The 20,866-nt window shown below is 47.6% G+C and overlaps 1 protein-coding gene across 1 annotated transcript; it reads left to right on the top strand.

Moving 5' to 3' along the window:
• Window positions 1-592: 592 nt before the first annotated feature.
• Ralbp1 (ralA binding protein 1) lies at window positions 593-19,115 on the top strand. Its single transcript, XM_051190894.1, has 9 exons — window positions 593-883; window positions 3,955-4,398; window positions 7,365-7,714; window positions 9,284-9,445; window positions 10,483-10,614; window positions 14,058-14,165; window positions 15,226-15,347; window positions 15,529-15,652; window positions 17,476-19,115. The coding sequence occupies exons 1-9, from the start codon at window positions 640-642 to the stop codon at window positions 17,719-17,721; spliced, it is 1,932 nt and encodes a 643-aa protein (XP_051046851.1). The 5' UTR covers window positions 593-639; the 3' UTR covers window positions 17,722-19,115.
• Window positions 19,116-20,866: the final 1,751 nt, after the last annotated feature.

Raw genomic sequence — 20,866 nt, 5'->3', positions numbered from 1 at the left:
TGTGAGCCATTAAACATTGTTGCCAATGTAAATAACAGTGATAGACATATCAATTGTTCTTGTATATAGTTGTACTGCTTTTGTAATTAGTTATTCAGTTACATGGATGGATCCCTTTACATTGATGAGTTCTTTTTAAAATTTATTTAAGGAATTTTTTTTTTTTTTTTTTTTTTTAAGATGGGGTCTCTCTATGTAACCCTAGTGGCTGTTCTGGAACTCACTAGGTAGATAGACCAGGCTGGCCTCAAATGCACAGTGCTGCCTCAGCCTGAGTGCTGGGATCAAAGGTGTGCGCCACCACCACACCCAGAGATGAGTTGTTTCTAAAAAGAACTCATTGTTAGTACTGCTTTGTTTGAATCAGGATCTCCCTCTGGAGCCCAGAATAGCCTAGAATTTACAGTGTTGCTCAGACGTGTAGCTCAGCTTCTGACTGCTTGGATTACAGGAGCCTGAGCCCTGAGAACTGAAGTCTGTGACACCTGGAGTGTTCCTTATGGTACAAGATCAGGGGGCTTTCGTTAGTGGCCGAGTGTCCACGGCGGCTCTGATTCTTGCTGACTGGGCGTCTTCTTCCATGCAGGTGTGATGGGTAGGTAGGAGAAGACGGCTTCCCTTTCTTGTCAGGGCATCAGCATGACAGAGTGCTTCCTGCCCCCCACCAGCAGCCCTAGTGAACACCGCAGGGCAGAGCATGGCAGCGGGCTGACCCGGACCCCCAGCTCTGAGGAGATCAGCCCTACAAAATTCCCTGGATTGTACCGGACGGGTGAGCCCTCGCCTCCGCATGACATCCTCCACGAGCCTCCTGACATAGTGTCAGATGATGAGAGAGACCATGGCAAGAAAAAAGGGAAATTCAAGAAAAAAGAAAAGAGGAGTAAGTGCTGGTTTTCATTTTGTTTATTTAAAAATTACAACAGTTTTTATTCTTTGGATATTTCACATCATGTACCCCATCCCACTCATTCCCTAGCCCTTCCATATGCACCTTCCATCCTTGTAGCATCCCCTGGATGTTAAAAAAAGGGGGGTGGATGGGGGAGCTGGAGAGACGACGGCTCAGAGGTTAAAGAGCACTGGCTGCTCTTCCAGAGGTCCTGAGTTCAGTTCCCAGCACCCACATGGTGGTTCACAGCCATCTGCAGTGAGATCTGGTGCCCCCTTCTGTTGAGCAGGCAGAGATGCAGGCGGAGCACTGAATAACAATAAATAAAACTTTAAAATAAAAAGAAAAGAAAACAAAGCCGAAACACCATTTGTGGACCCCTCTGGGCAGTCGCCTGCCCCTCCCTGTCAACCGTGTTCTGTGACGTGTTCTGCTCCTCTGTCTTTCCCACATCTCCACCGTATATCCATCTGTTCAGTGGCGTTGGAGGTTGTGGCTTATCACGCAGTACACCCTTTTGCCCAACCGCTTTATTTGGGAATGTTCACTGCAATGACTCCTTAGGCTAGGTCAAGGCCTCTGGCTTCCTCGATGACGTCCATACTGGACCCTCATGGAGACTCAGCTGTCCTGCTGTCCTGAGTCATGAGGATCCTGCAGCTATGGGTCAGCAGGGCTGGCCCCTTCACACAGTCCAGCAGCTCCTAGGAGGGGAAGATGTTGGGCTGGGCCAACTCTAAGCCCTGGAGCTAGGCCTGGGTGGTGGTTGAGTTGCTGAGCCTGCCTGCTCACCACGGTTCATGCCTTCAGAGCCGGCTCAGTACTGGCTTTCTTTATGCTTTTGGTGTATAGTAACAAGTTGCTTCAGCCTCTTGAGCCAACAGGCACATGCCAATGCATCTAGCTTGGTATATTATAGAGCTTCTGCCCTGATCACATGCTCCTGGTGTCTTCTGGAAATAGTCTAGGCAGATGAGCTCATTTGCCATTCCTGTTTTTTATGTTCTTCATTTTTCTTAGTGTTACAAATAAAGACACCAAATTTCCAGAAATGGTAAAATTTTCCAGTCTGTGTTTTAAAAGTAGTAGTTCAGAATAATGCATAAAAAGTAGAAATTGGAATTTTACCCAGATAGTTACCCTTTAAGGTTTTGTTGTCATTTTGGGCACTCTAGTGGAACTGTGAAAAAAAATATTTGTCCGAGCGTTCCATTCCAGGTGCCTCCTCCTAGGGAGCATTAATCGCCTAATTTTGGCTGTTTGGTATGTTAAAAGCTTATAAGGTGATTACTTAGGAATCATAGTGTTTTAAAATTGATTGCCCGGGAACTGTGGCACACAGATTTCATGAGTGCTGTGCAGCTTGATGGTGGATTGGACCATGGAACAGCACAAAGACCTGGAAATCAAGCGTGATTGAAATGTCCTGACCTTTCACAGCCAGCCTGGTCTACACAGAGAAACCCAGGGCTATATTTTTTTGTGTGTGTGTGGGAGGGGGGAGGGATTAAGAAAGTGGAAGAATAATTCTTTTGAGTCTAGTTTCTTTTGCCCAGTATAGTTTTGTCAGTCATTAATACTGTCCTGTGTGGCAGTACTGCTCCATTCTGTAAATAGGGCGTATTTATCCATTCTGGTGGTGTTGGTCATTTGAGTGAGTTCTTTTTGCTACAGTGCTTGCCGTTGGCTTTTGGTTTACACGTACTGCATTTCTTTGTGTGTCTGCCTGGGTGTAGAATTGTGCACAGGCTCTATGCCCTCCAGCTTCAGCCTGCGAAGGCGTTCTCCAGAGTGCTGGGACCAGTTTTTACCCCGGGCAGACAGTTCTCACTGCTTTCCCTCACGGTGTTTGCTTAAGATGTCAGCAGGGTTTCTCTGTGTAGTCGTGGCTGTCCTGGGTCGCCTCCAACTCAGGGGTCCAGCTGCCTCTGCCTGTGCCGCCACCGCCTGGCTTGCACCTAAGATTTCTGTATTCTGGTTAGTAGTCCACGGTTCATGGTGTTTGAGTTAAAAGATAACTTGTGAGCTACTTTTGCTCTTTGTTATAAAGTAACTTGAATTGGAAAGTCATGGCCATTAAAGAACAAGGAATTAGGGCTGGAGCATAGCTCAGTGCTTCAGAGTGCTTGCTGCTCTTCCAGAACCTCCCATCACGGTGACTCCAGCTCCAGGGGACCTGACACCCTCTTCTGGCTTCCACAGGCACATGGAACACACATTGATGTGAACATACACATAAAATAGTAGTATGAAAAACCCTGCCAGGCACTGTGGCGCACGCCTTTTATCCCAGCACTTGAAGGCAGAGGCAGGCAGATCTCTTTGAGTTGGAGGCTAGACTGGTTTACATGTGAGTTACAGGACAGCCAGCTATATCAAGCTTTAAATAAACGTCCAGGAGCAGTGGTGCATACATGCTTATGGTTGAACTGTTGTGGAGGCTGCTGCAGGGGCATTATCTGTGTAAGTCCACCTAGGTAACACTGAGATTCCACCCTAAAAACAAACCAAAAGAAAAGCAAGCTGGCAGCTCAGTGCAGAAATTAATGTGTCAGCCACAGTGAGGGAATAATCGCATTTGGCCTTCAAGAGGTCTGTGGTCCCCGCTCCAGCTCCCCCAGAACGGGTAGTTAGTAATGGGCGGGAGAGTAATGGGCAGAACGGTACCTGCCGCACGGAAATGACTGGCCTCAAATCCGCCATCGATGCGAGCCTCCCGTTAGGGACGGACAGGCAGAGCAGCTAAGCAGCAGCAGCACGGGCTCTGTTCTGTAGTGCTTCATGTGTTCAAACCTGGTTTCTCAGAACCCTGCTTGCTTATACATAGTGAAATACCAAACTGCTTTCCTCCCAATGTTGATACCCAGAAGATAGCTGCTGTCCGTTGCCCCCTTGTGGCCATTAGGTGTCACAGCACTCTTATTCTGGATGGTTTTCTGGAGGCCCCAGATGTAAAGGAAGCCGTATAAGCTGCTGCCAGGCGGTACCTTTTGTCCTTTGTAGGAAGCATGTGGACAGTGTGACATTAAAAACAATTTATACCTACTGTATTTCTTTGGCAGCCGAAGGCTATGCCGCCTTTCAGGAAGATAGCTCTGGAGATGAAGCCGAAAGTCCATCCAAGATGAAGAGGTCCAAGGGAATCCATGTGTTCAAGAAACCCAGCTTCTCTAAAAAGAAGGAGAAGGATTTTAAAATCAAAGAAAAACCCAAAGAAGAAAAGCACAAGGAAGAAAAGCATAAAGAGAAGAAATCTAAAGACTTGACAGCAGCTGATGTTGTTAAACAGTGGAAGGAAAAGAAGAAAAAGAAAAAGCCGATTCAGGAGCCAGAGGCGCCTCCGGTGGATGCTCCGAGTCTCAGACCCATTTTTGGCGTTCCCTTGGCTGACGCGGTAGAGAGGACCATGATGTATGATGGTGTTCGGTTGCCGGCTGTCTTCCGTGAGTGTATAGACTACATGGAGAAGCACGGAATGAAGTGTGAAGGCATCTACAGAGTTTCAGGTATGGGGACGTATGTGCCGCTTGGTGTTTTTATTAACTTGACTTTAATTTCCTAAAGTAAGGAAAGGATGTTAACTTGGGAGGGACATTTTGGCTTGGATCCTAACCCTTGGTTTTTTATCCCAGCACTCAGGAGGCAGAGGCAGGCGGATCTCTGAGTTAGTTGAGTCCAGCCTGTTTTACAGAGCGAGTTCCAGGACAGGCTCCAAAGCAATACAGAGAAACCCTGTCTCAAAAACCAAACCAGAACAACAACAACAAAATAGGTTTGCCCCTAAGTCATTCACAGCTCACAGAGGCTGGGCAGAGTGAAGTGTGTGAGCTGTGCCATATTTCGGGGATGTGCCAAGCCTGTCTTGCCATCCTTCTGGGCCCAGTGGTGGGGAGGCTGAGATCTGCTGCAGGAAGCCTCAGCCAAGAGATACGGTTAATGTCACAGCCTTGTCCTGTGTTTCCTGTGCCTGACTAAAGAGGAGACGTGTTATTTTCTAAATAACTGGGCTCTAAATGTGAGTGCTCTGTCAGCCACGTATAGTTATTGCAAATGTCAATGAAACCGATACCCATTCATCTACGTAGAGCTTATTTGGACCACTGTAGTTCATACTGGTTATCTAAAATCAGCAACCTGTAAGTTATTTAGAAGTACAAAGATTTCTTTCTTCAAAAGCAGCATGAATTTTGTGCTAACATGGGATTCAGGTTTGCATCAGTCACTCTGTTCCCGTAGAGGATTATTATTGTGACATTCTCTTCAAGGGGGGAAGACAGTCACACATGTCTAGAACAGAGAAAAACTAAGCAAGTTTTCCACTTAATTGGTTTATATTCTTTCCAGCAGATAGATTTGATGTTTGGGATAACGTTTATATAACCCAATAGATAAAACACAATTTTATAGAAAGTAAAACACAGTGTATGTAAATGTATAATTCCTTACTTCCATATAAAGTTCAACACAAAGTTACAAATTTGATTTTTAAGTATTTATTATATATTGAAATATCTTTATCTGCATCTTTTGGAGAATCCCATCATTCCTAATGGGTTGTCTCTTGTTTGTGGGAGCTCAGTGGTTCCCACATGAGCTCTGTGGTGGTGAAGGTGTCTTCCTGAGTGTCATGCATACTCTTCAGTCTGTGACGGTGTGCTGCAGGCTTCATAGCTGCGTCTCCTCTCTGCTCGCCTTGTCTTTGAGAGATTCCACCCAGGGCCCTGTAAATGCTGAGGGGCTCTGCCACTCAGCTACCTCCCCAGCCTCAACCCTGACTTTGCTTTTTGAATGCCAATATTATAATGTTTTTTGCTGAAGATTTTGGTTTCTCATTCATAAGTCAGTTCCAATTTAAAAGCTAATAGCCAGGCAGTGGTGGCACACACCTTTAATCCCAGCACTTGGGAAGCAGAGACAGGCTAGCCTGGTTTGCTGATTGAGTGCCAGGACAGCCTCCAAAGCTATAGAGAAACACATACAAAAGTACTTTATACTGTCCTATTTCTCACTGGAATTCCTTTTTTTGAAGTTTCCAGATTTTAAAAGAAACATTTTAATAAAATTGTCTATGGGGGAGGAGTGAATGAAAGGTGTGTGGTGGAGTGTGCTTATAGGTCGAGGCAGGAGGAGTGTGAGTTGATTAAGGCCAGCTTCGGCCACTACATGACAAGACCTTCTCTCCAAAAGCCGTGGCCATCAACATGACATCCGAGTGTGACGGTGCCCTTCGACAAGACTCTCAGTGAAGTTGATAATCTTGTTCTACTCATACTGTCATAAAAATAAGAAAATGGAAATTACTTTCTTTTCAATCTCAAAATAAAGACCCATCAAGAGAGACATGCTGCTATCTTCATAGTCAGTGCCGTTGACTTTGTCAGCGATAGGGAGCAGATGATTATAATGCCATTGACGGTTGGCACATAAGGCGGAAATGTCAAGTCCCAGTGCAAGCATCATGTTGATAAAAACGTTCAGATTAGCTGGCAGTTTGACATTGTCAGCCTTAACCTGTAGAATGTTCTGCGAAGCTGGTCTGCAGTTTTACGTTTTAAAAACCACAAACTATTCTGACCACTGTCACGAACTGTGTCACTTATATAACGGCACTGAAGACATAAACTCTGGCGTTTGGAAAGTGTTCACCTCACGTTATTTTTTTCAGTACAGCATAAAGAGCCAAATGGTTGTATTTTAGTCTCTATTTTCTTGTTCTAGCTAGGTTCAGATTTTCAAAAATTATTATTTGTTTTGTTTTGAGACAGGGTTTTTCTGTGTAGCTTTGTAGATCAGGCTGGCCTCGAACTCACAGAGAACCACCTGCCTGTGCCACCTGGGTGCTTGGATTGGTGAGTGCCACCAATGCCCGGCTTCAGATTAAGAAAATTCTTAAAGAATTCAAACTTTAAGATAGGAACGAGGTGGGTGTTCCATAGTGGAGAGCGCCTGCAGTGTTTTTACTACACTCTGTAAGTCTCTGACTTAGAGAAGCAGCTGGCCCACTGCACTGGGAGAGGGAGCATCCTGCCGCCTGCCTTGGGGACTTACGTTTCTATGGACAGTGTGTATGCTTGGATTATGGCTGCTTTCCCCAGGAACTTCTGTCTAATTACCATCATTTCAGTTAAGCGTAGTTTTTAATATACCATAGCTTCTGGGAATATTACATTTTTCAGCTCAGGTTTTATGTGCTGGTGTTTGTAAAGAAGTCCTGTGACTATGCAGTACTGATTCCCACGCGGGGAGGGGCTCTTTATTAGGTCCAAGCGGGGCCTTGTTATGTAGCCCAGGCCTGGCTTGAGCTGGTAGTAGCCCTCTTGCCTCGGCCTCCGAGTGCTGAGTTAGGGTGTGAGCCACCACACCTGGTCCTGGAGGGGAGTACTGGCTGTCCCTGCTACTTGGCAGCAGGTGTGGTAGTAAGGAAAGCATATCTGATTTCTGTTATTCTCTCTCCTGCATTTCATGTTTTAAGGAATCAAGTCAAAGGTAGATGAACTAAAAGCGGCCTATGACCGGGAGGAATCTCCCAATTTGGAAGATTATGAACCTAACACTGTAGCCAGTCTGCTGAAGCAGTATTTGCGAGACCTTCCGGAGAATTTGCTTACCAAAGAGCTTATGCCACGTTTCGAAGAGGCTTGTGGGAGGGCCACGGAGATGGAGAAAGTGCAGGAGTTGCAGCGCCTGCTCAAGGAGCTGCCGGAATGTAACCACCTTCTGATTTCCTGGCTCATTGTGCACATGGACCATGTGATTGCGAAGGAGCTGGAAACGAAAATGAACATCCAGAACATCTCCATAGTGCTTAGCCCAACCGTCCAGGTATGTCCTGGCCACACCCCCTGTTGTGCTGACACTGGGAGTTAGGAGGAGTCTGTTGCTGAGTTGCCTGTGAAGCGGTGAATCCAAGAGCAAGCCTGGCATGCATATCTGGCATCTTTGTGTATGTGCGTTCAAGTTCATATGTGGCTGTACATGTAAATGTATGCATACTTATATGGAGGTCGTAGGACAAACTCAAGTATTGTTCTTAACACCAACCATCTGTTTCCCGCCGGCCTGGTCCCACAGCCACACCAGCCCAATAACACACAGAGATGCTGTATTAGATATAAAACTGTTCGCCAGTTATTAGTGTTTCTTATTGGCTAGCTTGTCTTAAAACATTAACCCATTTTATAATTAATCTAAGTGTTTCCACGTGGTCTCATCTTACTGGAGAGAGGATCGGGACCTCTGTTCTCTTGGTCCTACATTTTGAATCTCCTACCTCTTCCCTGAATCCTCCTCATCTCCTAGTCCCGCCTATCTTGCTTTCCTATTGGCCAACAGTGCTTTATTCATTAACCATAAGTGAAACATTTACAGAATGACACCTCCCATCAACCATGCATCTTTTCTTTTCTCCTTTAGACAGGGTCTCTTCACTGGCCTAAACTGACAAATAGACTAAGCTGGCTGGCCAGCAAGGTGCAGGGACTCTCCTGGTCTCCGCCTCCCAGCGCTGGGATTTACAAGTGTGCACTGCCATGCCCATGAGCTTTAGGGAGGGTAACTTGGGCCTCCATGCCTGCGTGATAGATACTTGAGTGACTCCGCCACCTTCCTGGTCTCCTGTCCGTTTGTCACTGCTCAGTGATGCTATCAAAGGCTGTGTTTGCCCTTACAGAAAATATTTTTGTGTCAAAAGAACAAAGGAGATAGTAGCTCTAATTTTTTTCGTTTCGTTTTTCCTTTTCAAGACAGGGTTTCTCTGTGTAGCCCTGGCTGTCCTGGGATTTACAGAGATCCATCTGCCTCTGTCCCCTGAGTGCTGGACTAAAGGTGTGTGCCACCACCGCCAGGAAACAACTGTTTCTTAAATTTCTCAAATATCATTTTTGTTAGCCTGGGTTTCAGAATTTGTTCAATACTACATTGTTACTCAACATTGCCATAATGTGGATGATTGGACCACAGAAGCTCCAGGGAGATTTTAAGAGAGAGTTTGAGTCGGGAAGAATATGCCTTTTCTTAGTTGTTCAGCCATCCTGCAGTACTGGCTTCCTAGCCTGGGAAGTCATGGAACATTGTGAATGTGTCCCCAAGAGCTTCCAGCGTGTGCACCTGACGGGTTCCACCTCTGTGGAAAGGTCTGCAAATACAATGAGAGGTCATTAGATACTTAGGACCAGTTAATGGGTGGCAGCAAAGTGCTGACTGATGGTAGGGTTTGTACCCTGTAGGGCTCCTTCCCTTGTGCTTGAGACATGGTTGATGGTTGGTTAGTGGCCCGCTTTGTCCCTGCTGTGGGGAATTCTCCCTGGTCCAGGTTAGAGGACACAGTGACCAGGGCAGATGGAGTGAAGACCGCTGCAGTGGTTTTCTGAACCCTGACCCTGTTTTCTGCAGATCAGCAACCGTGTCCTGTATGTGCTCTTCACACATGTGCAAGAGCTCTTTGGCACCGTGGTCCTAAAGCAAGTAACAAGACCTCTGCGTTGGTCCAACATGGCGACGATGCCCACACTGCCAGAGACCCAGGCCGGCATCAAGGAGGAGATCCGGAGACAGGTGTGTGCTTGGACCCCGCCTCAGCCCTGCCCTGACCCCGCCCTCTCCTTCCCCCTCCCGGCCTGCATCTGTGCTGGCCACAGCGGCTGTGGACTTGAGGTGATGAGCTCTAGTTTATTGAACAGTGGTTCCTGAGCTGCTCCCTTCAGCTCTTGATGTAGAGGTGTGGCACACGCTCAGTTCTATGCACTCCTGGGCCTGGAGTCCAGGCCCTTACGAAAGCTCTGCCCTCCCCCCTTCGGCCCTCCCCCTCGGCCCTCCTCCCTCTGAGGCACATTTTCAGCTGGCCAGAGTTCACATCATGGAAGTAAACAGCCCCGGTGGAAATGACATAGGATTTTACACAGTACGAATTGGTTTTAAGCTCCTGCTCAGCTCACTCCTGACATGCTAATTTTCAGCATATTGTTCAGTGTTAAAGCCTTGGTATTTTCATCTTAAAATGGATGAGCTCTGGAATTAATATGGGAGATGACGCATGGGGGGGGGACTCCGCCCACGGCCGGGAGCTCAGAAATGTTTGTTTTTCTAGACTAGGTGCTCTTGTTATCCATCATGTTTTACAGCTAGAATAGTGAAAAGGGAAGTTTAGTAATTTACTCTGGCATAGTTTCTAGACAGTGTGACCAAGACTTAGCTCAGAACCTGAGCCTTCTCCATTCTACCTTGCTGTCTAAAAGCAATCCTGAACGCGTGTGCGTGCGTGCGTGTGCGTGTGTGTAGAGGGGGTGGGGGACTGGATAAAAGGCTTGCATGAGCACTATCACATGCCTGCTGTCTGTCTGCTGACTTCTCCTTAGCAGTTGCTGTGAGAAGGAAATAAAGGACACGAGTTGCTTGCTTTTGAACTACTGGAAGCATGATGAGGGTCTAATTCCCAGGGAAAGCAAATAAGGATGGTGTTTGCAGTCAGCGCTGTCCTTGTGGAGAGACCAATCAGAGCTGCTGCGTCACACCGGAGAGCCAGGTCCTCCTCATAGGGTCACAGGTGCTGCTTTGACACGACTGGACACTGAACGGCACTCTTTGTTTTCTAGGAGTTTCTTCTGAATTGTTTACATCGAGATCTGCAGGGTGGGATAAAGGACTTATCTAAAGAAGAAAGGTTATGGGAAGTACAAAGGATTCTAACTGCTCTCAAGAGAAAACTGAGGGAAGCTAAAAGACAAGTGAGTGATGGTCTTACACCCTGTGTCTGCTAGAGGTGCACAGTGTAGGAGACTTCTGTGTAGCCGGCCTTCTGGCCTGCCAGCCCCCGAATCATGACTGGAGGGTTAATATGGGTTATGAGTGCGTGTTGTTATCTGGGCTTGTCCCAGTAGCTCTTATGCCTTAACCTGTTGCTCTTCATCTTGTGCTTTGCCTTGGGGCTGGTTACCTTTCCTTAATTCTGTGTGTCCCGTTTTCCTGCTTCCTATGTGTCTGTCTGTCTGGAGCTGCCTGGCTGCCTCTCCATTTTTTCTCCCTTATTCCTCTCTCCAACCTAGATTCTTCCTACTTATTTATCCTCTGCCCGCCAGCCCTGCCTACCCCTCTTCTGCCTAACTATTGGCCGTTCAGCTCTTTATTAGGCCAATCAGATGCCTTAGGCAGGCAAAGCAAAACAGCACTTCTTTACCTAGTTAAACAAGTTCAGCATAAACAAACGCAGCGCGCCCTTACATAGTTCAAGTGATATTCCAAAACACTACAGTAAGTTATTTCCTTCAGAAGTAATAGATACATGCTTGTTATGTTAACTCTCTGGTGGGAAATTTATTCACATAAGTGTTTGCTGTTTTGTGTTATTTATATATAAATCAGATGTTTCATTAAGTTCAGATTTTTTTTTTAATTAAGAAGGTGGTGTTTTATTTCCTGCCTAGTTTGTGTTGTATACAGCTTTCTAAGGGTGAGAAGTATAGTAGGTAGGCTGGGCGTGAGGCCTGCGGAGCTTGCAGAGACGTGTAAGCTTTGAAAGGCAGTGCAGGGATGAAGGCCCAGGAGGGTTTCCTACATCGGGGCAAGAACTGTGCTGCTGTGCACGAGTCGCTCTGTGGACTTTGTACTAGTTTAATGTGTGAGGCTGGTTCTGGACTCAGTTTCCCGGCTGCACCAAAGCTAAAATACACATCCCTGAAGACCTTGCAATTTACATGCAGATCCAGCAACAAGTTCTAAGAGTTCTCTACAGAGTCGCATCTCTCAGACTTGAAGAGTGGTGCAGGGGTTGTTACATTTAAAGATAACCACCTACGTCCTTTGCTTCAAGGCTACGGGCTTTGTTGGGTGAACAGTCATGCTGTGTTAGACCTGTGCTGCAGGTGTGAGGACCTGTAGTCTAGCAGGGGCCTCTGCATAGTTCTGTCCTCCCCCCCACTCATTAGATTCTTCTGTTTCCCAGCCTCTTTTTTAAAACACGATGTCACATGGCCTGTGATATTCTCACACTTGTTCTGTAGCCAGCACGACCTTGATCCTGCTGCCTCTACCTCCCTGGTTGCGGCAGTGGTCTCCGTGGGTCACTTGCTTGGCTTTGGATGCAGGTCTTAGTGTCACAGGGCAGGCCACAGTTGTGGATTGGATGGCATTGTTCAGCAGCCCTCAGTGTGATGAGTCCCTGACTTAGAGCACAGTGAATGGAGGTTTGGCTTTTGTTTCTCATGTTGTACATCTGTTTCGAATAAAAGAATCATGGTGTAGGGGCTGTGGAGACAGCTCAGCTGGCAGAGTCCTTGCTTTTGCAAAAGTAAGGGACCGGAATTCAGTCCCCAGCACCCACATAAAAGCCAGATGAGATGGCTTAGCTTGTACTTCCAGCTCTGAAGAGGTGGAGACAGGAGACTCTTGGCTAGCTACCCTAGGGCAGTCTGTGAGTTCCAGTTCAGAGACATTGTCTCAAAAAAAGGTAGCGAACTGATAATGACACAAAACAAATGACTTCTAGCCTCTACACACATGCACCCAAGTACCCAAACATTTGTATAGATGCGCACGTGCGCGCGCGCGCACACACACACATACACACACACACACACACACACACACACACACACACACACACAGCTCTGAATTGAAACCAGAGGCGGTATGCAAAGGGGATGGATATCTTCATTTATCAGCTTGTTTCCTCCCCTATCATTCCCTCTCTTGCCTGCTTTTTGGTTTTTTGAGACAGGGTTTCTCTGTAGCTCTGTATAGACCAGGCTGGCCTTGAACTCAGAGATCTGCCTGCCTCTGCCTCCTGAGTGCTGGGATTAAAGCTGTGCACCACCATCTGGCTCACTCTCTTCCTTCCTACCTTCCTTCCTACCTTCCTTCCTACCTTCCTTCCTACCTTCCTTCTACCTATCATCTGTCTATCATGTATCGTCTACCAATCTATCTTCTATCATCCATCCATCTTCTATATCTATCTTCTATCATCTATCTTCTGTCTGTCTGTCATCTATCTCCTGTCTATCTATCATCTATCTATATATCTTCTATCAATCATCTGTCATTGCTACACACCCAGGCTCCATCATGTTGATGTCACTTTCGAGGGGGAAATGACATAAAGACAGAAGAATCATTCAGTGGACTAATGACTAAAAATAAGAAAACATACAGTATCAATTTAAACTGTATCATCTTGGCACTTCCTTATAAAATTAAACATGATTACTTATTGTATAACCTAGAAATTTATCCCCTAAGACAGCAACAACCCATGAGCTTTCACAGGACATTTATCAAATGCTCAAAATAGCTAAGAGCAGCGGAGGCCCCTGAGTGGATAAGGAAGTTGAGGCCCATCCATGCCCTGGCTGTCACTCAGCAACACTCCCATCCATCAACACAGGAGGCAAAAGCGTCTTACAGCCAAGTGTGAAGCTGGAGAGCTACCTGAGTCAGTTGTTCGGAAACAGGAAGAAAGGCCGTAGGGTTAGACAGCAGGTCTGGTTGCTGGGCGTGAGCAGATGGTAGAGCCCAGGGGTCGTTTCCTGACAGAGGGTGGTGGTGGCAGTTCCTTGATTAGATGTATTTGGTAAAATGAGTTAAATCAGGCCCTTAGAACTGGCAGCCCTGGACGCGTGGTCCAGGAGTGACGAGTACTCCATCAGAATGAGCCCCAGACCAAGGGGACCTGCCATGTTCTTTCCTCGCTTTAAGTTTGTCATTATTTATGTGTGTTAGTGTGCACATGGTGTGGACATGCCACGGCACGCGTGTGGACGACCAAGGACCACTTGGAGGAATCCGTGCTCTCCATCATGTGGGTCATGGGGAGGGATGGACTCGGGTTGTCAGGGTTGTTGACAAGTGTCTTTACCACGGCGTCACCTTGTTCTCGCTACCCACATTATATTCTCTTTTGTGTTTGTGCTTTTTGTGATAGGGTCTTTCTGTGTCATCGTGGCTGTCCTTAGAACTCACTCTTACAGAGCTCCTCCGGCCTCTGCCTCCTAAGTGCTAGGGTTAACAGCGTGCACCACCATGCCGGGCTCTACCACGTTATAGTCTAACCCCAGTTAGCAAATGCCCCCCCATCATGTCAGACAGCGCACCTGACTGCTGTTGGGGTTCTCTTTAATTCCGGCGTGTGAATGTTTTACACACTGAACAGTTCATCCTGTGTTGTCTTTAACAGGAGTGTGAGACCAAGATTGCACAGGAGATAGCCAGCCTTTCAAAAGAGGATGTGTCCAGGGAAGAAGTGAATGAAAACGAGGAAGTTATAAATATCCTGCTCGCCCAAGTAAGCTAACCTCTTAATTTCCGAGGTCATTTGTTGGCTAGAAGCTCAACCAAAATTGTGAAGAGACCCCCAGGACTTGCTCTGTTCACTGGCCCTGCCCTCCTCTTGTGTTTGTTGAATTGTTGTGTGGAGAAGCTACCTCCATCTGGTTTCTTAGTCTCGTTTAGTCCACGCAAGTTCATGTTGTAGGCATTTTTTTTGATTTACAGGAGAGAATAAAGTTCCAAATTATCGTCAAGGTTTCCCGTCTGAGGTTTCTTGGAGTGTTATCTCCATACATAGGAGAAACATCTGTGTTTAAACACAGAGGAGAAAAAGAAAGTGTCCTTGATAGCCTTTCAGTACTGGGGCTTGGCCATGGCGTCCCCTTCTTTAGAAGGACGCTGAAGCTCTGTCCTCTCCAGCTCCTCCTCCCTGCTGACTGCTTTCCAGGGTAGAAGACCCTGGATGTGAGCCCACAGGAACTCTGTGATTATCTGTCCAGCAGAGTTCTTTCTTTCTGTATCTGGAGGGCATGGCGGAGTGTGGCAAGGAAGCCTTCTCTCTGGTCTGCCTTAGACTTGCTACTGCAGCCAGCCAGCTGCACATCTCTTGGGTCCTCCTTTTCCTGCTGACCCTGAGTCCTGAGAGACAGGAAGCTAAAGCAGATAGTTTTTAGATTGTGTCTATTTGTGTATATGTGCTGCACACATATGTTCAGGTACCTGCTGAGGCCAGAGGAGGGTGTTGGATCTGGTGACGCTGGAGTTGCATGTGGATGTGAGTCCTCCAGTGAGTGCTGGGAGCTGAGCGGGCTCTCTGGAAGAAGAGTGAGCTCGCCTAACTGCCAGCCCCTAGGAAGTTCAGGCAGGTGACCTTTGCTCCTTGGTCTTGGGTGGTAGGCTCATGGGGAGAGAGTCTACACGTTCTCTAAACAACTTGGTGTAAGTGTCCTTGATTCTGAGGAAATAGTGAGGCTTTGGTTGAGGTAACCCGTGTTCAGCACCGAGCAGGGTGGGGACCCTGGACAGGTGGCATTTCCTGTAGCAGAGCTTGGAAAGGTGTTCTGCAATCATTTCAGGAGAATGAGATCCTGACTGAGCAGGAGGAGCTCCTGGCCATGGAGCAGTTTCTGCGACGTCAGATCGCCTCGGAGAAGGAGGAGATCGAACGCCTCCGAGCTGAGATCGCAGAGATCCAGAGGTAAAGGGGGGTTGGGCGTTCCTGCCTCGTGTCTAAATGGGGACAGAATGTTTAAACCCTCCTGCACACGCTTCTGAAATCCATCGCTTCACGCTTCATAGCAGGCCTTAAAACAATGTGGTGACCTCAGCGAGCTGGCTGCCAAGCCACAGCAAAGTTCCTTTTGTCTGTCTCCTCACAGTCGCCAGCAGCATGGCCGGAGTGAGACTGAGGAGTACTCCTCTGAGAGCGAGAGCGAGAGTGAGGACGAGGAGGAGCTGCAGATCATTCTGGAAGACTTACAGAGGCAGAACGAAGAGTTAGAAGTGAGTTTGGGAGGGCAATAGCCAGAAATCACTAATTTTTGAAATGTGCTCCCGACTACCTATTTTCCCACTGCAGACTTGTAGAGAGGAGGCCAAGGGTGTTTTGCCCACCATGAAATGTGTGTTCTGGGTTGCTTTAAGTGTGGTAGCCTTGACCTTAGTAAACATAGGTGGCTGTACCTACCACGGTCCCCAGCAGCCTTGCGTGGTCTAGTCTCCACTGGAAAAGATGTGAATGGTAAAGTGAGGGACGGTTGTCTTTTAGTCCCGGAGCCCCAGAGTAGTGTGTGTCACAGAAAGCAGCTTGCTGGGAAGGGAAGGGCTGATCTAAGCAATCTCCTTTCTTACCCCAGTGAAACATGGTCTTTTGTGGTGGGACTCCATGAACAGAGAGGTAGCTGGCTTCGTTCCCGGTCACTGAACTGGCAAGCCAAGCATAGCCATGCCCACGTGAGCCCCTAGGCCCAGCTTCTGAGCAAATCTCGACTCCCACGTGGGCATGGCAGCCAACCTGGTCTACAGTGTGAATTTCAGGACAGTTAGGCTCAAAAACAACAGAAGACACGAAAACTATCATTTTAGGGGCTGGAGCGTTGCCTCAGTGGTTAAGAGCCCTGGCTGTTCTTCCAGAGGACCTAGGTTCGATTCCCAGCCCCCACAGAGAACTTAGGTTTAATTCCCAGCACCTGCACGGCAGTTCACAACTGTCTGACTCCAGTCCCAGGAGATCTGGGATCTCTCCTGGGGAGAGACACAGAGGTGCATGGGGATGGTGAACCAGCTGCTCTGTAGCCTGGGGGGGGGGTGCTGAGTTACAAGAAGGCTCCCTCCTGCAGGGCAGGTTGTCCTCCGATCTCCATGTACAGTACCTGCACCTGTTAAGTGGTACCAGCACTCGGGAGGTTGGGGCAGTGGCTCTCTGTGAGGTGGAGACCAGCCTGTCTACAGAGTGAGACCTTGCTTAAGACAAAACAAGAGGGGAAGTGAGCAGGGATGAGATGGGGGTCGCTGGGGATTCTGTTGTTTAGAAGACCACATTGGCACCTTAGTTTGATCTCTGCATTTTACTGACCAGGAAGATGGCAGATTTAGCATAGTGTTTTATTGTGTGGATTGTGTAGGCCCCTTGTTCACACAGCTTCCCCACTTGGGGCCAGAGTGGCTGCCCTGAGCCATGCCATGTTCTTAGGAGGGACAGGAAGTGTCTGGGCACACCCAGTGTCCTGTGGAAGGGCACAGTAGGCCTTACGCTCACCCCATTTAAACAGGGTCTAGTCACATGGCATACCCAGCTGCTTAGGATGAAGAGAGGGTACTGATGGGTATGGGCTGCCAAGAGACAAGGATTAGCTACTCTTGAATTACCCAAACTCTGCCGAATAAGTGTATATCATTTAGAAGTGATTGTGGTTTCCTACGGACTTTAAGTAGCACATTTGGATGTAGTCATGAAGACAGATTGTGACATGGAAAAGGATCTCAGCTTTTATCCTAGCTCCAACTCCGTCTCCTAATTCCCCATAAAATTACCTTTGTACTCTCCTTGAAGGCTGTAAGGGAAAAAAAAAGCCCATTTAAATGCTAAAATACTTCCTAAAGTAACTGTTTCTGTTGATAACTTTGTTTTCTAGATATGTTTACTCGTTTGTAACTCCGACAGAGTTTGTTTCTCAGAGTATATACCCATTCGGAGCTGTATTTATGTTCCTGGCTTCTGTTGCACCAGCCAGGTTGGCTAAAGTAGAACTAGATCCTTCTCTGGGGTCCTGGCTCCTTGTCCTTGTGGCCCTGTGGAAGAGGTAACTGCTCTTTTTGTCCTTAAGATCAAGAACAACCACCTGAACCAGGCAGTCCACGAGGAGCGGGAGGCCATCATTGAGCTGCGCGTGCAGCTCCGACTGCTCCAGACGCAGCGAGCCAAATCTGAACAGCAGTTGCAGGAGGACGAGGAGCCCGAGAGGCGAGGGGGCGTAGGCCCACCGCCCTGTGATGGCGTCCTGGAGGTCAAAGCAGCTAAGGAGCAGGTGAAGCCCTCCCCCAGCAAAGACCGGAAGGAGACGCCCATCTGAACTGCGTGCCGGGCCCTGTGCATCACTGTAAGCGAGTCAGCTGACTGCTGTTCATGCTGACAAGGGCCTCAGATCTTCCTCTTGCACACCTCTGACTCCTCATCAGGCTCAGGCCCTGGGAGGCAGTGAACACACTGGGGCTTACAGGGGACACACGCGTTTCCAGATAGTGTCAGCTTATTGGAAAATTAATTTTTCTTTGTTAAAAATAACTATTTTAACCCTTGAGTGGCTTCTTTTTAAACCAAAAATCGTCTTTCTTTGCTTTTTTTTTTTTTTTTTTTAAATCACAGCAGAATCAGGATCTCTTATGGAAGGGTGGGAACCAAACCAGGCCCCTTCTGCACCTGCCTTGTGGACGCTCGTGGTCTCGCAGGCCCACGGGGCCCTGGCTACTCTTGATTGTGCCTTCCACACCTTTCGGTGCAGATTGTTCAGTGAGGAGCCGCCTCACATTTTCTGACTGGGTGACCCTTCACCCCCCCCCACCCCCCCGTATCACTTTGCTTTTATGGTTCTGAATCCAGTTGGTCAGTGTGAGTCATCAGGATGACCTAGTTTGGTTGCAGATAGAGAGGGTGCCTGTGGAGCCTGCCCCTCACTGCCAGGGATCAGCAAAGGCCTTTTCACTGAGGTGGTGAGATGTGACCACCTTGACCCTGAGGCATTAACACAAAGGATGCTTCTGAAATCGGAACCCTTTTATACACCTGACCTTCCAGAGTGACCCCAGTTGTTTGCATGGGCTAGGGTGTGCACGCCTCTGCCAGGATAAGCCATGTACATGTTCTCCCGCAGAAGTTTCCACTCTCCCTCAGACAAATCTGAGCAGCAGAAAGTGACAGCTGCAACTGATCCCACGTTATTTTGCTCCTAGATCAGGTGACTGCTCCAAGGTGTGTGGGAGGCCTGACTCTTAGGCAGATTGGGTAGTCAGGTGAGTGGCCCCCTGGGAGGTCCCTTGTGGCTCTGAAGAGGACTCCACACACTAAGATGAGAAGCGGACCCAATGAGGGCTCTAGTCTCCCCTCCAGCTAGTATTTATTTCAGCACCTGTCCGATGAGATTCTTTTTAGTCTCTGCCTACCTATTGCACTGTTGTGAACTGTTGGCCATTATTTGATTTTTGTACGGGGGGAAAAGCTTTGTTATAGAAATCAGCATACTATTTTTTTAAATCTGGAGAGAAGATATTATGGTGACTGGAAATATGGTCAGGTGTCAAATATAAGCATACAAACGCCTTGCTGTGTCCTGTCAGACATACTACATTCATTTTTATATTTGCTGGCAATATTGAAGACTTCTTTTTGTTTGTGTAAACTCTAATTTCTATCACGGTATCATGGGTTTTTAAATTAGTATTTCATTACAAACGTCTCAATGTTGGTTAACTAACTTTTGCCAGGATCATTATTGATCAAGGAAATAAATTGAACAGCCATTTGAGAAAAAAAAAAAAAAAAAAAGCTTTTCCTTGTACAGTGTTTTCTTTGCAATAATTGCATGGCAGCTGGCAGAGCTAGACAGGAACATGAGGGGGGTGGGTAGGATGCCGGTTCACCATGTGTTCCTCTCTGTGTAGACAACGTGGTTCCGCTCATGCTTTCCATCCTTCCTCACACCCATGCCTGCTCCTGACTGACACTGTTGCCCACAGTCTGCAGCTCCTGAGCTCAGTTTCCTCGCTTTGCCCTTAGGTCAAGTCCAGGCCCATACCGGCCCCCGTCGTTGGTGTTACAGAGGTTTGCAATTCAATGTGAAAGGAGGGCTCAGCATTTAGCATGCTAGGGATGGAGAGGCGGTGGCGCACGCCTTTAATCCCAGCACTCAGGAGGCAGAGGCAAGTGGATCTCTGAGTTCGAGGCCAGCCTGGGCTACAGCCAGAGCTATTACACAGAGAAACCCTGTCTCGAGAGAACAAAAAAAAAAAAAAAAAAAAAAAAAAAAAAAACAAAACAAAACAAAAAAAAAAAACCTAAAATTTAAAGCATGACAAATATCTGGACTTTCTATTGTATAGTAAACCATACCACAGAATTTATGTAGGTGACTTGGTTTACAGAAGGTTCTAGGCATCCCAGTGTAACATCCGGAGATTGAGGGCTGAGAATGTGGATCAACTCCCACAGCTTTCATGGGTTAGCTTTTCACTGCAGATGTCTCTGTGAACTGTTTCCCATGGGCTGGGGTTAGCACTGAGGCTACAGTGAAGACTTGAGTTCGGTCCTCAGGACCCACACAAAAAGCTGCGTGTGGGCTGGGCTGGGAGATAGCTTAGTCTGTCGGTAGCCAGGAATGCTGGGGAGAACCTGTAACTCTGCCTGTGCACAGGTGCAAACAGGAGGGCCCCATGTTTGGTAGCTAGCTAGTCCAGGCAGGTCAGTAAGCCTTGGGTTCAGCGGGAGACCCTGTCTCAAAACATACAAAAGGAATCTTCTGTCCCGATCGTGTCCTTTTGCTGTGCTGTGTTGTGTTTGAGAAGAGACCATTGTGTATCAGATGTCCTGGCCCTCAGCTCTTAGGCTCTCTGCACTTCCCTCCAGGATGTGCCGAGCCTTAGGAATGGAGGTTGGGTTGCATTGATTGGAACAAACTCCAGTTGTCCTCTGCCTTTTGACCAGTTGTGGCCTTCTGTACACTCCTCTTGCTGCAAAGAGCACCTTCCTTGACGGTCTGTAGTAGGACGATAGGTAGGGTGACCCTGGTTAGGAGAGTGGCCATTGTAGTTTCTCCCGTAGGTCCCTGATCTCATCAGGCATAGGTAGCTGGCTAAGTTGACAGGGCTAGGCATGGATTCTCTATTAGGTGGGCCTTAAGTCCAGCTAGGTGACTGTTGGTTACCCATGGGATAGAAGTGCCACTATTGTACCTTTTGGAATACTTTACATGTTGGTCTCTGTTGTAGTTCATTGGTGTATTAGCTAGATGGCGCTTTTGATAGCTTTACTCTGTTGGCAGCTTGCATGATTCCATCCAAAACTCTCAAGAACTTTCTCAGTGAGGAGGGTGCAGGTCAGTTCTTGTGAATCCTGTGTTGTACATATATGATACCTTCAGCAGTGGGGTCTTGGCTTTTTTTCTGAGAGATTCCAAGGCAGCAGCAAGGCCTGAATTGTTTGGGGTCTCTTGGTCTCCTTGACTG

This window comes from Phodopus roborovskii, unplaced genomic scaffold (genome assembly GCF_943737965.1).
Source record: "Phodopus roborovskii unplaced genomic scaffold, PHOROB, whole genome shotgun sequence".
In the NCBI taxonomy this organism is placed as follows: domain Eukaryota; kingdom Metazoa; phylum Chordata; class Mammalia; order Rodentia; family Cricetidae; genus Phodopus; species Phodopus roborovskii.
Note: the sequence above shows the minus strand (reverse complement) of the source record. Positions and strands in the feature narration are given on the sequence as shown.